The sequence below is a fragment of the Channa argus genome, chromosome 4 (genome assembly GCF_033026475.1).
Source record: "Channa argus isolate prfri chromosome 4, Channa argus male v1.0, whole genome shotgun sequence".
Classification (NCBI taxonomy): Eukaryota; Metazoa; Chordata; class Actinopteri; order Anabantiformes; family Channidae; genus Channa; species Channa argus.
This window is the reverse complement of record NC_090200.1, coordinates 12,554,256-12,570,609: the sequence shown is the minus strand read 5'-3', so window position 1 is coordinate 12,570,609 and position 16,354 is coordinate 12,554,256. Positions and strand designations below refer to the sequence as shown.

Below are 16,354 nucleotides of genomic sequence, written 5' to 3'. Positions count from 1 at the left end.
ATTATTTTTCCAAGAACAATTTTATTATCTACTATTTGAAAATCTTGAGGATATCAAAAAAGTCTGTTGCAACATTTTAACACACTGAAAATACTTTTTGTTGCTCACTTTGGATTAAAAGATGTGGTTTATTTTTCAAAAACCGAAATATCAGAAACCATCATTTAAATAATAACAGTTACGTCTACACTGTAAAGCTACATTTGATGCATGAGTTTAGTCAGCAAATTTACCTGTGGCTTTCAAACTAATGCAACCCCCCAACAAACATTCAATTTGAAATCAGCCAAAATCGCACATTAAAGTTTGGAAACATGATGTTTAAAAGACATTTTGAATAACAATTTCCAATGCAACCCAATAATTTAGATGCGATCTTATAGTGTTAAAAAAAAAACAACAGAACAGCTTTTGACATCTCAAGCTTTAAAAAAAATTACTATGTAAAAATGCCTTTCTAGTAATCAAAACCATTGGAAATCATATCACATTTAAATGCAAATAATGTAAATGAAAACCAAAGAAAATCGCTAAATAACAGAGACTTCAAGTTTCTTTGGTTAGGATTATTTGTATTTCAAAGATATAAAAATTGATTATGTTGCTCTTCACACATCGGGTTTCCATTATGATAGTCAGAATCCTTCATTGTCACACTAGGGCTGGAACAATAACAAGGGGAATAAAATGCATTCTTCCCCATTCAGCAGTACTAGTGAATGGTGACAGATGATTTTCTAAACAAAGAATAAATAACATCATCTATCACTGCAGGACACAGTGAATCTTTGGTGTTGTGTCAGTTCACTGTACCAAGGATTAACTGAATGAAAAGTTATACCCATCTGAGGAAGCAGACAACTCTTTGGACAATAGCATCGGCATCACCGCTACATTTAGCAATGGTCTTGAAGGCAAGTGGAACACAAGCTTTGGAGACTTGTGCTAAAGCTTTCACCAGAATAAAGCATAAAGACAATTTACACTGAGAAAAGCATTAAGAACACCATCCTAAGAGAAATTTACATCATTGGTAAGAACAATATTTGGCAAATGCACCCTTAATCCACTATATTTTTGGCTGCTTTATAATATCTAATGTATTATCAAAATCTCTTTGTGTATAATTTTTCCTCTTTGGATTTCAATATCTATTGTATACAAAGCCCTTTTGATATTAAGGCCATATTAAAGCTATGAGTTCAGTGCACTGAGAATGCGAAACAAAATTGTATAATAAAGCTCAAATATCAGACAAGATCTAATGCACTTGCTTTTTCTATAACACACATCATTCAAAGATGAATGATGTGAAACAAAAGCTCATTCAACTATAAAAATGAAAGTTGAGAGATAAAAAAAAATGAGCACCTTAACATTATAACATCTTAATAGAAATAAGCAGACATGGCAATGAATTTTGTTTCATTTTGTCCCCTGAGTCTGAGATAATACTGCACAAATATATAGTGAAAAGGAGGTAGTAAGGTAGTAATGTATATACAAGAACTGAATATTGAGGTACATTATTAGTCAAAAGGACCCAACAACGCCCTCTGCTCCAGTGGAAAGTATCACAATACATATCTGACATTCCCTTTTAACATTCATTATGGGTGAGCTTTGGTTTAGGACAGACAATATCAAACACACAATCAGGTAGGAAGTTGTAAAAAAAAAAAGAAAGAAAATGTTATAAATGTTCACATTCATACAAAATCCTGAGGTAGATCCAATGCAGAATCACATTTCTCCAACTGCAGCAGCAATTTTTCGGATGCTTCGTCCCTCAGAAAATAATAAGGTTGCCCAACTGAGGACGCAAACGAATGGAGGTGACAGCTTTGGCTGCTCGAAAGCAGACGCAGGCAGAGCAATGTTAGCAGCTGTTTGCTTGGGATGTTTGTGGGACAAGATGAGAACACTCAGAGAGTTTTGAAGCATCAGTGGCAGAGTGAGAGAGGGGATGACCCAGCATCACCTTGTTTTCCACTTTAAAACACTGCTTCAACCCAGAAACAGTGGTACCCTCATCCGACCCAAAAGATTCTGGTCTGAAGCTGTGAGTAGTTGAGCCGTTGCTCATATCATCATTGCTTTCCTCATTTGAGTAGTGTCCAGAGTCTCCTGTGTCTTGGCTACCCTCACTTGAGTTAGAGGTCTCAGATTGAAGGGGTCCATAAATGATATCCTGGGACAAAGGTGGCAGGGGCGCTAAATGCTGCTCATATCTCAAAACAGTTCTTCCAGCCTCATACGAGCTGGCTCTCATCTCAATCTAAGAAGAGATGAAAAGATGAGACAATAATTAAGATATAAAGGAGGCTCTTTTAAAAGAAAGCTGAACAACGGGTATAATGTCACACCACTTACATCATTTCCTGATGAATTCCTGATCTCCCTCTTGAAAAGCAGCCATGTGCTTTGATTCTTACCACTGACTGGACCAGCACAATTTATTGCCCTATTAGATCCACCCTGGAACAAATGAAAATATACTGTATATAGGAAAGGCAGATTTAATTTATCATGTGCTCTTCTCCATTGAATCCAGTGAGCTCATTTGCTCTGTTTTGTTTGTCTCACCTTAAGATCTAAGAAGTGTTCACTAATCATGGGTATAAGAGCTTCAACATTCTCCATATGGTGGTCATTAGGCAGAGACAAACCCGGACATGTGCCTTCACCAGCTCCTTCAGCAATGACTTTGTGACTGGGGGATTTTCTGCTTGTCATAAAAACATAATACATTAAAAATATGTAAAAACTCATAATTACATTTTTTTAAATATAGTTGTAAACTGTTTTGAATTATTCCAAATAATTGCAATCAGTACCTTGGTCTACCCTTAGTTATGAGGATCAATGCACACATAACGATACAGGCCAAGGCAATGCTCACACCAGCAATGATGCCCGTCATCGACCTCTGGTCCATGTGGTAGACACCATCAGAAAACACTTCGAGATAAACAACACAGTGTTTCAGGTGGGTAATAATTACATGTAAGCTACAATTAGAGCAACAATTAAAATACTGAGAATATAAATATATGTGAGTTAAACAAATTCAAAATAACACTGAAGGAAAACAAAAATGTATTATCGTAGAAAGTGTTGTTCAACAGAAGTTCATGTTCATGTATTGTTATTTGCAGTTTATGATCAACAATGTATGCAGGACTTGAAATGCTTTGAAAGCATTAATAACTATAAATAAACATATCACCATATTTTAAACCTAAATATAAAAATATTTAACACACTAAAACTAAAACAAAACAAGACTTCACCAAACTTAGATTAAATAAATGAAACTAAAATTTCATGCCTGGGAATAAATAAGAAACAATTTTGAATGTGCTATTTTGCATCAGCTATGTGCTTTATTATGCCTATAATATCACACGTTTTTATTATTAAACATGATTTACAAGTGGTGCTGTTGTCTACAAGTGATTTGTTTCGTAACAGAGAGGGGAACTTTTCTTAACTCCTATATCATGTATATAAACTGTATGCTCAAGTCTTTTATGATGCTCACCTGTTGTGTCCAGGAAGTTGTCTGAGTGCCTGGGGTTTTTGCTGCGGTGGGTGTTTCCACGTTTTAACGCAAGCTCCACAGGGTTAGAGTAAGGCCCATCACCGACCTGGTTGGAGGCAGATATTTTTACCAAGTAGATATTCCCTGGCTCTAGCTTTTCCAGAAGGGCCATTGTATGGGTTCCTGTGAATGATAGCAGAATAAGGCAGTTGGAGTTAGACATTCAGTACTGATACTGGTACACTTAAGGTTTAAAAAACTCACTAATTTAAGCATGTATCTTTTTACTGCTCCCCACCATTAGCTGAAGCTGCTGAGTTAAGGTCAAACACAACCTACTGTAACTAGTGATGAAAGAAGAATATGTGGTCTGTGGTAGAATAATTTTTCTTAGGTATTGTATTTGCAGAACATTGAACCAAGTAGGTGTTGCTGTCATACATCTTGCCTAAAATACTTTCTGTTTAGTTTATATTTTACATATAAATCCATATGCAGAGCACTACTCACCTTCCCTCTGCATTTTTTGCCAGCGTCCAGCCATCCAGGCTTTTTGGGAAGCGTACAGGATGGTGTAGTGTGTAACTACCACACTGGGCTCTGTGGGCTCCCTCCAGGACACCAGAGCAGTGTCATCCTCGATCAAAGTTACTCGCAATCCTGGTGGTGGTTGGCTTGGTGCTACACACAACACAGTCATATGTATAATAAAGAACATTTAATGTGAAATATGATCTAATTTGTGCCTGCACAGGACACAGAAAGCAACATAGTCATGCGAAAATGACATTACAGTATTGTCAAATTTCTTACCTGCTGGCAGAGTCCAACAGTTAAAAACAGAACTCCAGGGACTTGACATCTGATCCACATGGAGACGCACAACAAACTCATAGTGAGTGTTGGGATGCAAATTTTGAACCACCACACTCTGCTTGGAACTGGGGACAAAAAATATTCTTATATGATGGGCATGTAGCGGCCAATTATCCAAAGCTTTCCGCCATATAAAATGTGCAAATACAGAACATGTCTAAAGTTTTATATCACCATTACAAACGATCAATGAGCAGTAAAAAGATACATGCTTAAATTAGTGACCATAATCATTTGCAACAGAAGAATAGCTTAGAGATGAAATAGTAAAGTAAGGGGTCAAACTTGAATGACTTTGGGGGCTTTCAGCTTACGTTTGTAAATAGCGAATGGCAGAGGCATTGTGGGCACCTACAGGTGTACAGCGAACTGTATAGCTAACAGCCTTCCCAGAAGGGAAAGCGGGACGGCTCCAATGCAGAGACACTGAAGATGTATTGCTTGCCACCACAGCCACGCTATCTGGAGGTGGAGGAGCTGCTGCCAGTTGGTCTCTAGCCGCTGAATGATGGAAACACAATACATTTTTAATTAAATATCTAAATTTTAGAAGAGGGTTTATTCCATTCTAAATTGTTTAGATTAAATTAAACACAAATGTACTTACACACGCATCCTGGAGTACTAACAGCCTGGTCTGTCTGATAACCATCACCAGTTTGACTGAGAGCCAGAATCTTGACATGATACTTTCTCCTTGGATCTGAAATACAAAACAAATTCATTCTCAGCTAAAATTAAAACTGACATCTGCTCAAACTAAAATCTCAGCTTTTATCAAATGAATATGCCAATGGGGCCAAATGCTTAGTTAATTATACCAAAGCCCGAAAAGAGCACCATTAAAATACCAAACTGATGGTTAGAGCAGCATGTACTTGATAAAAGGCAAAGATACACATTAAAAATTAGTTGCAGTAGGGTACCTTGTAAGGGCATAACCGGAGAGTGCCATGCGTAACCAATGTGTGGTCTCCTGGGTCACCGCAAACTTACATTTATCATTGTCATGTCTAAGGACCATGACAAAGATCAACCAGCCTAAAAGCCCAGTAAATTTGGTGATATAACCAATGTATGTATTTTTTTAATTACTGCAAAATGACCCTTTTTCCTTTTGAGACTTTGTAATTATTAAAATCCTATTAGCAGTAGGCTGAACATAAAACAAAAAGCAAAAAAAAAAATCATTAACTTTGAGGGAAATAACAAAGGTGGTTCAGGCAAAATTAGATCTTTTTTGTATTTTATAGTAAAGATGTACAGACTAGGCACTATAAGGCACTAGCTAAAGACATCAAAAAGATCAATGAGGTCTTGAGGCTGGAGCCTTTCGTTGGAAAATATGCAATCAAATTTTATGTTTTAACTCTGAAACCTTCAACTGCCCTAGCTCCTAAATCAAGACTTTTTTAGGGGGTGTTAAGATTTGTTTTATGCTTCCAGTGTGAAAGGTCAACCTGTGGGTATTGACCAGTGAAGGTAGGGTGTTCAGGCCTCTTGTGGGGGGTGGGCCTGGGGCGGCATTCAGCTGCTGGGATCCTAGGCCCATGGGACTGGGAGGGTTTGACTGGGGCCACCAGGTCAGGCCAAAATAGAACAACAGGAATCTGGGTGCAAGACCGTGGGATAGGAGCTGGGCCCCTTTTGTTTCCCCTTCACGTTCTTCCTACTGGCCTTGTGTTATAGTCTTAAACTTGGAGAAAAAGAAAACGTGTCTCCAAAACAGAAATGATATTGACATTGCTGATGTTAGGGCATACAGAACTAATGACAATGGACAGTGTGATATTAATATAGAAGCACACCAAAAGATTTTACAATTCTACTAAGGAATTTAACACTATATTACATTATTTTTATAATTATCATTTAAATTGTGGAGGGAAATCACACTGTGACTGAAGGCTTACATCCAACTAAGTCATATTGTACACATTTCTGATGGTTATGGCTCTGCTTTAAATTGCATATAGATTAATGTGAGTTATTAATATGGATAATACAGAAGACTAGTGGGGGTGGGGTTTTAATCTACGACAGCTGTCTCACAAATGGAGGTCAGTGTCTCGGTCCAGCTCTGACCAATCCCATGGGTCTATGTTAGTGAGATCCAGTGTCCATCGAAAGGGCAGTTGTGGCCAGGATCTTACAGGCCAAGTCTGGCCCTGGACACAACACAATGGCCAGCAGTAATTTTGGAAGCAGCATGATGGTAAGCAGTGGGAGGGACATCTGCACCTTAACCTCTAACCTTGGAACCCTGAGCTCACACAATACTCCAGCTGAACTGGAGAGGGCAGCTGGCAAGAGGTCAACACATATTGATTAGGACAGAGGGTGAAAATGCAAATGTAGCATCTAACTGAGGATCTGTTGGCCACTCTCTGTTGTCCTCACATACAAACACAAGATCTAGACGGTAGAAATGCACTAAAATAATGTGTCATATGTTTTCCATCCACTCCACTATCCTGTGGTCTTATAAGATGGCTATAACAACAAGTGGGCATCACTCACCAAGGCCACTGATGGTATAGGTATAGGTCTGAGCTGGCAGTAGGATGCTAGGCTGCTCTGGTTGGCCTTCCTCATGGTAACACAGCCGGTAACCCTTGACAACCACAGAATCTGGGGAGGTTTGCCAGCGTGCCACAATGGAGGTGCAGTTAAGTGCCCCAAGTTGAAGAATAGGGGCTGAAGGCACTAAGGGTGATAGAGACAGCAGGCATGGTAATATATGTGCTTACAAATTTAAATTATTAGTTAACACAAAGAAAGAACAACAAACATCAGATTGATAGGTGTAAAACAGGGTAGATAGATAGAATATCACCTCATTTAGACAGCTTTTCAGAAAAGTCTATTCAAGTTGTGAGTTTCAGGTGTTGCAGCTATAACTTTAACAGCCTTGTAAGAAGAAAATGACTTCAAATATAGTACTGGTTTTGTATTAACAGTTACCTAAATCTAAAAGGTTTAAATGTCTTTGCTATGTCTACATTTAATATGTAACAAAATTTCTGAAATCAAGAAATCTTGCTTCAGTGAACAAACAGCATCCCCCAACACACCAAGCCATGAAAAGAGGCTATTCTTTACCCTGCATATATGCCTGAGGCCCTCTCTTTATGGCCCGTGACAGAGGCCACTCTAACATTACTGACACCAAAGGGCAAAGGTTTTTGGGTAACCAACACAAAGATGTTAGGACAATGCTACTTTAACAAACTCTAGTCATAAGCTGGCTACAATGCATGGGTTTCAGTGATTCCCTGTTATTCTAAAAGCTGCAAAACACCCCTGTGACAAAACCAAAGGAGAGCCAGTTACCACTCTGCCCCCATGTAATTCTATTTCTCCATAACATGTACTACTTTTAACATTATCCTAAGTTTTTCATGTCTCTCTTGTAAAAAATTATCTTTATATCAATGGAATTTCCTGATTAAACAAAGATTAACTAACATTTGCATGTAACCCTAAGAATAGATTTGAAACATGCTTGAAAAACGTACCAAGGAAATACAAAAATTTGTAAAGTTGTACATAATCATGTGAGAGAAAGAGAAGAATCACATGCAGCTTTATCACAGCTCTAAACTTTTCAGATTTCCCTTCAGCATTCTGCAGGTTTACCTTTGTTGCTAGAGATCTTAGGTGTACGGTGTGAAGTCCATGCGGATGGCTCACACCAGCCCACACGGGTTGCTGCAGCCATGCGGAGAAGGTAGATGGTGTCAGGCTGCAGCCCCCTCAGCAGATATTCAGTGCTGTTCTGAGGAAGCTCCACAGAGATGACTGTGTTGTCTGTAGCTGTACGATAGGATAATCTATATGCAGACAACTGACCACGGCTCACCTTTGCTGGCAGTGGCTGCCAGCTCACTTGAATATCTGTTGAGCTGTGGCTGGTCAGACTTAGTTCTGAGGTACGCAAAGGCACTGTAGAAAGACAAGGATATCAAAAATATAAGCTTTTCCCCAAAAGTGTGGTGATAGATTTCATCAGAATACAAACATGCTGGCAAAAAGATCATATTCCTGTTTTTCACATAGGTTCTGTTGAGTAGAACATACAAGAAAATTTTGCACCCTCACTTCAACTCAAAAGGTGCTCTGTACATGCATCAAGTGTGTGCATGTTAGCTGGATTAACAGAGTGATTTATTGCAAGGAATGCAAAGAGTCTTCAAGCTTTGTCCTTACCATCTTCCAGGGTATGTTGACTGACTTGGTCTGACATACGACTGGCTCCCATCGGCATATAAGCCACAATGTAAAAACTGTAGTTTTGAGCTGGTTCAAGGTCATCAAGGATATAACTGGTTGTGTCGTTGCCAATAACAACTTGATATTCTTCATTGTTTAGTCCTGACATGCAATAGATCAGACAGTAGGTTAGGCAATAGCTTAATATTATGCAAATAAGAAGAAGAATTAAAGCAAACCCAATTTAACATCTAAATAGGTGTCTACTACAAAGGTAGACTTGAAATTATAGAGTCACTTTACTGTTAAAGCAATAGTTAAATACCGCCCTAAATTATTAGTTTTAATGTGTAGGCTTTTTAAGCTACCCTGTCCCCTTAACTACAGGCAAATTAAGCTTCAGAAATGGAGAATGGGCTAGCTGTGCCTGTTGTTATGTTAGGGAAGTTGCCATTCTTAGTCCTTCTTGACCTCTGCTCTGTGTGGCAACAACAGATTGCTTTCACCAAGGAAATCTGATCACGTGTGGGAGAGTGAGGTGATTATTGTAGTCTGTAATCTGTATCTTTTCACACCTTTATCCCTCTCAGTTCACAGCATTTTTAATGCTCAAATGATTAGCCTGAAACAAATCAATTGGTTCTTTCTGTTGGTCTCACCTTCAGTCTTCATGTAATGAATGGAGTATGCAATGACTTTGTCTGCATTGAATAGAGGCCTCTCCCAGGCCAGCAAGATGGCAGAGCTTGAGATGGTTTCAGCATGAATATTTCTTGGTGCACTGGGTCTATCTTCAGACATGACAACAATAAGGCGTGCTATGGACAGCATAGAACCCAGTTCATTTTCTGCCATGCATTGATAGATGGCATCATCCTCAGGGATGATCTGGGTAATCACCAATTTACTGGAACAGAAAATTAAACAGTACAAAATAAGGAAAAATAAAATAAAACAATTTCAAGGTATTCCATTTTATTAAATGTAGCGATGGATTTTTATTCTACTACTTCTGTTGTACACTACCTGTTGTACATTTTAATTCTTCCATTTAAATGAACCTCTTCTCCATTCTTTAGCCATCTAATACGTGGAGGAGGCAGTCCTTCAGCTTGGCACATAAATCGAGCAGTACCTGCCCTTGGACGGGTCTGGCTCTCAGGCCTCTCCACAATAGATGGTGGCACTAAAGCAGAGATGTAAGGGAAAAGTAATGAAAACTCTGAAACGATGTAACTGTGTTGCATAGAACCCCAAACCCTTTCACTATAGGCAGAAACTGACCCAGTTTCTTAAATCTAGTTCACATCTGCAAAACATTTTATGTTATGGCAGAGGAAATATGCAAAGTAGGCATTTGGATTTATGTGGAATAATTACTTAGGGGTTTATAGTACCTAGAACTGTGAGGTTGGCTGCAGCAATAGTGTAGTTGCGGGTGCCAGGAGTGGTGGCCCTGCACAGGTAGATTCCGCTGTGTTTAGAACTGACATCAGTAATAACCAGGTTCCCATTCCCCAGCACTTTGGCATTGTACACATCAATAGGTTTACTGTCAGCACGACTCCAGGAGATGATTGGCCAAGGATTGCCTGTGGCCACACACTCCAGCACCACAGTTTGGTGAAGAGAAACTGTGACATTCTGAGGTTCAGCAATGATTTTGGGCCGCTGACGTGGTTTAGGTCCCAGATCTTTTAAAGAAAGATAGGATATTAACAAAACCTGTTGCTTAAACACTCTGTGAAGTCAATGACCTTTTAATGGTGTAAAGAGATGCAGTTCCTTTACCTTGATTTACTCTAAGTGCGGCTTCTCTACTCTTTAAGCGGCTGCCAATGTTAGTTGCCACACATCGATACTTTCCAGCATCTTCCAATTGTACATTGTAAATCTGAAGGATTCCGCTGGACAAAACTGTAATTCTACAAACAAACAGATAACATTAGGTGAAACTGGATAGCAACAGAATCCATTATAAAGCTGCTCACAGGCTTAAAATACATTTCAAACTACAAGTTTAATATATGGGGACATCTGTCTCATGGTGTCTGAAATTAATTAAACCCCTACCTGTCTGTAAGTAGTGGTAATGTCCTTTGGTTGAACTCCCAGGTGATTGTGGCAGGAGGAATAGAAGTGACTGCACAGGAGAATCGTGCCACTGAGCCCTCAGTCACCACCATGGGCACAGGATGAAAAACAAATTCGGAGATACCTGAAAAAAATATTGATGAGACATGTAACATTTTGTAGTTGATGGGCTAATTTAATTTGATATTTGAGTATTTGTATTATTAGTATGATTATTTGCATTTATTATTTGTTATTTGCATTGATTTATTTTGTAATTTTGATTGCCACATACTAATATAGCCTTGTCTTCACATACATACATTGTGCATGCAAAGCCATGACCTGATGGATTTTATCTTATTCTATAAAAATAATTTATCTCTGTTAGACACTATACGCAGATGATCCCAAACTGACCAGCTGGCATAATCAATGGAACAATTGGAGATTGAATGATGAATTGTTGTACATACAAATCAATCAATCCACTTTGCATAACAACTGCAAGCAACATCAAGAAATAGAAAACATCTTAAACATTATGTAATAAAAGGGCCAATTGCTGAAGTCAGGGATGACACACAACATTAATCTATCATCATTTAGTCATTTTGATGTTGCACATTATATACGCACATGTAAAATGTGTTTACATAAACCTTGCTATGAAGACACAGAGTATAAATACACTCACTGGCCACTTTAATAGGTAGACCTGTACAATATAAAACAATCCAATACAGAAGCTCTGCCATGAATTCTACTTTTACAATGTTATAATTTTTCAGGTTTTTTTTTTTTTAAGTTGAAACTGCCAGAAAGGTGATAAAGGAGACACTATTTAAAATGGATGAGGGGGCCAAAGCTCCTACTATAATGCACTCCAGTATGACTCCACTACCCACTAAGACCTCAATTATAAACAAAGAAACTAATAAATTATAATGTAGAAGTAGAATTCATGGCAGAACTGCTGTATTGGATTGCATTACATTGTACAGGTGTATCTAATAAAGTGGCTAGGCGTGCACAGTTTGCTAAGTGACATTATATTTATGTGCATTCAAAATGTCTTTCTATCATCACCACAAATAATCAACCTTCAGTATGCATTTATCTGAAGCACACTCAGTAAGATATGGCCAATGACCTTCATTAATTAAGGCGATAACTTTCTCCTCCCCCCCTCACTCACAGGAAGGAAGTCAATATCATGTTGAAAAAATCAATACCCTGTTCTTCCACCGAATCTCCACATTTGAATCTTGTGCTTTAGGAGATCCAAAAAAAGAAAAGTATCTTAATTTAGGAGCTAATATCATCAACATTACACAAATAATAATGACTCTAATACAGGTCCAGAAACCCTGAGCCCTTATTAAATACCCATGAATTACAAATTATTTTAGGGTTGGCACATTACAAAAGTCTTATGACAATTTACTTCTTCTTTTCCTTTCGGCTGCTCCCTTTCAGGGGTCGCCACAGCGAATCATGTGACTCCATCTAACTCTATCCTCTGCATCCTCTTCACTCACACCAACTAACTTCATGTCCTCCCTCACTACATCCATAAATCTCCTCTTTGGTCTTCCTCTAGACCTCCTGCCTGGCAGCTCCAACCTCAGCATCCTTCTACCGATATATTCACAGTTTCTCCTCTGAACATGTCCAAACCACCTCAATCTGGCCTCTCTGACTTTATCTCCAAAACATCTAACATGAGCTGTCCCTCTGATGTACTCATTCTTATGACAATTTACATTTAAGTGTTTTCCAAAGGTCAGTACTATCACTCATTTTATCTCCAGACAGCATGGCTGACTGGCGAACATGTAGAAAAACTCTCCTTGTACGAAGTAGAAGATGACTGATCATCTTCCCTACTGTTCAGTGATGTACATGTGGATGTAGCCTACACAGACTGACCTGATAATTTGGCCTCCTTTTTTGTAAAGAATAAATCAATGCATAGGTCAAATAGCACAAAGGTTTCTCTAAAGAGGTCAAAGTTCACTCTAACACCCTGTTTATTCAATTTTTGGGGGAAACCAGTCAGTTTACAACATGTGCACAGACAATATTGTGATTCCTAAGTTATTTATATCTTCTCACAAATGCTACAGTAGAAAAACATTATTTTAAAAAAATGTTATACTTAGTTTAAAAAATATTGTAAATAGTTTTTGTATCAGACATCAATTAGTTAATTCAAGAGGTGAAGGTACAAGGGATGTATTCCTAGAACTACAAAGAAAATACCTTCTGTATGTTAACCTTTTTGAGAGTGCCAAGGCTATTTAATGTGAAATATCAGGCGGATTCATTCACATGACAAACTGGCTTTTTTTTTTTTAAACAAAAAGGGATCTGCTTGACAGGGCAACAGAGGGACTGATCCATTGAAAGGGATTGATAAAGAGGAGAGAACAGCAGGACAACCCAGACGTAGCAGGCTTATGACATCACAAAGCCATTCTCTGTTGACCCCTGACCCCAAGGACCTCTGGACAGAAGGGAGCTAAGAGGAGACCCATCCTCCACTCCCTGCCTACAGCGGACCAAAAACCTTTCACCCCAACAAAGGCTGGACACCAGACAAAACTTGACATTGGAAGGTTTTTACATAGTCAACATGCAGAAAACTGATGTTTTTTTCTGCCCTTTTTTTAGCTGACAGCAATCGCAGAAAAAAAGGTGATCTGACAAATCCAGTGTCTATTTGTATTAAAAATTTGTGTTCCTGTTGGTATTTTAATATTTGTAAAAATGTATTTTTGGGTTTGAGTCTTCATGGCAAGGAAATTTAGCTCAGAACTTTTTGTCCTCAGTGTCAGTGTCAGGGTCAGTATCAAAATTCATACGTTTCAGAGGGCCAAGCTGGTTTCCATCACACCAATCATTGGATATCTCTTCTAAGATCTGTTTAAAGTTTCCATGGTAGACCAGACCCACTAAAAAGACACAGCTGTTCTGTCCACTGATATGTGGACAAACAAATGCCCTGAAAATCTAGCCTATTCTTCTGGGGCGGTCAGGGGCACTTCAAACAAAGGCTAAAAAGGCAAATGGCCTTTCAGAGAATCCTCTGTGTAGCAGACCATTCAGCAATTACACAGAGCCATAGTCTGCAGTGACAATGCCATCCCACTAGCATGCAAGAAAGAGAAAGCAATTTTCAAATTTTTGCTTCTGTTTTCTGGGCTTTCATAAGTGTAACAGGCACATTCCCTCGAATCAGGGAAAAAATACTTTGATTAATCAAATAGGACTACCAATTTAAAGAGTATTTAAAGGCTTTTAGATTGATTATAGTCTCTTAAAATTATCCTGAACCTGGACTGGTAGCTTTTAACTCAAACATCTAAATGACTTCCAATGACATGCACACGAGGACTTTAGAGACTCATCCCCAGTAAAGAGAGGACCGGTGTACATCTGCTTCCCATCTTCAGGTTAATAACCCAAGAACTTGCCATTTGGATGCCTGCATGTTGACACCACAAAGCAGATATCTCTAAATGTTTAACCCATCCTCATCTTATTTTCAGTAGTGGAAAGGAGGGAAAACAGCAAAAAAGTCTATATCAGCAACACAGAATTTCCTTTTCTCTGAGCTCCATACTTACTTGCGATAGTCAAACGTGATCTTTGGCTTAGGATTGCTCCATATTTGTTCTGTGACAGGCACTGGTAAAATCCTTCATCTGACTCCTCCTTGGTATACGTTGTCTTTGGTATGTATAAGGAGCCATTGGGCAGAGACTGCATGTGCTGACTTTCTGCCAAATGATGTCCATTCTTAAGCCACTTGATGGTGACTGGAGGGTGCCCATGAGCCTGACAGTCCAAAACAGCAGGATCATTTGGTAGAACAGTAACATCAGTGGGCTCTGTGATGAACGACAACTCACTGAAACATAAAACACCTGCAGGAAAAGACAAAAATTTTTTTTTATTAATTACGAATTAACTATGTTTCTGGGGCATTGAATAAAAACGTTGCACAACAAAAACCAACCCATAAAGCCAAGCCACATACTACAAGAATATTATCGAAAAACTAGAACTATATTGATATTATAATTAAATGTTCAAACAATGTATTATGCTATTGACAAGTTACGGTATAAATCTGCATACAGTCCTGGAATAAACAGTAATAGCAGCTGCGTTAGGATAGGTGCCATTATTCAATGTGTAACGTTCTAAAACATACAATTTTTCGGAAACAATATACTGTGAAATTGCAATTATTATCTAGCATTGTAAGGTTACGATATGCTGCCTGTCAACAATCAGACATTGAGTCAGTGACTAAGTGACTTGACTGATATGACACAGAGCTATTGGACTAATAAAGCACATAACTTAGTTTACGTTAAACATCCTGGTTCATTATCTTTTTAACTAATGTGGTTGGTTCAAGAACCACGTTTTCGTGTAGCAAACTAACTAGTTGTTTCTGAACGTTAACGACATGAGGTCAGCACACTTAAAAATGATGATACCATCAATAACAATCACAAAAGTAAGACACTTACTCGATAATGGAAAAAATAAAACAAACAACAACCAGTGCTGGCTGTGCTTCATCTTAAACTTGGCCATTTATCCAAACTGTTGTTTCATTTTTCCCAGCCCCAACCGGGCACGGCCTCTCTCCTGCGTGTTTCTCCTTCTCCCCAAATTCTCTTCTGCCGGCGGTGGAGGACCAGCGGCTCTACTGGGGTGCAGGGGTCCACCACCCCGCCCTACCACGCATGCGCAAACAACACAGGTCGTTAAGCTTGTGTGTTATGTCCGGCGAACTTAGGTGTCTACAGAAGTAAACCCTCACAAAATGGAAAATTTCACCGCAGCTTCATTCATTACACCTACAAGATAGTGTAATGATCACAAATGTGACGCTTTCCCTTTAAATGGCTCAGGTCACAAGTTGAGGGTCTAGTAATATAACCAACTGGCTCTCTATGGCAAAATAATATTCACATTTGGTTTGTAGACACAAATAACTGGACATTTAGGCCCATCTTGTCATGTCTTTAGTGTGTAGACCTACATTTCCCAGTTATTAACTACTGTTATTTTAGTTGTATGTGACTGATACATTTATGCAAAATCAATGTTGAACCTCTTACTCAAAAATGTTAAAATTGAGTTCTAACATCCAAACTGAGCTTGTTTCTGCTTTGAAACCATACAAACCACTGTACAATTACCATACTGTCTTCATTAGACTATAAGATATATTGTAGCCTGTGCTCACGCTGCTACAACTGATGGCTTCTAGAAAGGATCAGCTTTTGAACTAAAAGCCTCACAATCTAAAATACATATAAGTTATTTATATAGGCCTTCATGCTGTATGTAATATGCTTATAGGTACTTTATATGTAATTTTTTCTCAGGTCTATCTAGCATGTTGATCAAATATTTTTATTTGAGACTGCAATCAAAATACATTTGGCTATAATTTAGTTTTATGCATAAAAAAAATACTAAAATATGACTATAAAATTACTTGCTGATTATTATTCTGTTGATTAATTTTCACATTTATTTTAGGCTATTTGTTGTGATGTTGTAATCGAATGGAGGGTTTAAGAGAAGGAGAGGGTATATTATGTATAGATTTGACTTGAG

The 16,354-nt window shown here is 38.3% G+C and overlaps 1 protein-coding gene across 1 annotated transcript; it reads right to left on the bottom strand.

Moving 5' to 3' along the window:
• Nucleotides 1-105: 105 nt before the first annotated feature.
• Nucleotides 106-15,319, bottom strand: LOC137125058 (protogenin B-like). The gene is made up of 19 exons (XM_067499960.1): nt 15,253-15,319; nt 14,338-14,637; nt 10,706-10,850; nt 10,424-10,557; nt 10,030-10,326; nt 9,659-9,818; nt 9,292-9,539; nt 8,630-8,794; nt 8,060-8,365; nt 6,941-7,126; nt 5,028-5,123; nt 4,735-4,921; nt 4,358-4,485; nt 4,055-4,225; nt 3,545-3,727; nt 2,838-2,961; nt 2,587-2,725; nt 2,374-2,478; nt 106-2,278 (listed from the first exon to the last, which is right to left on the bottom strand). Exons 1-19 carry the CDS (start codon nt 15,317-15,319, stop codon nt 1,880-1,882), a joined length of 3,540 nt encoding a protein of 1,179 aa, XP_067356061.1. The 3' UTR covers nt 106-1,879.
• Nucleotides 15,320-16,354: the final 1,035 nt, after the last annotated feature.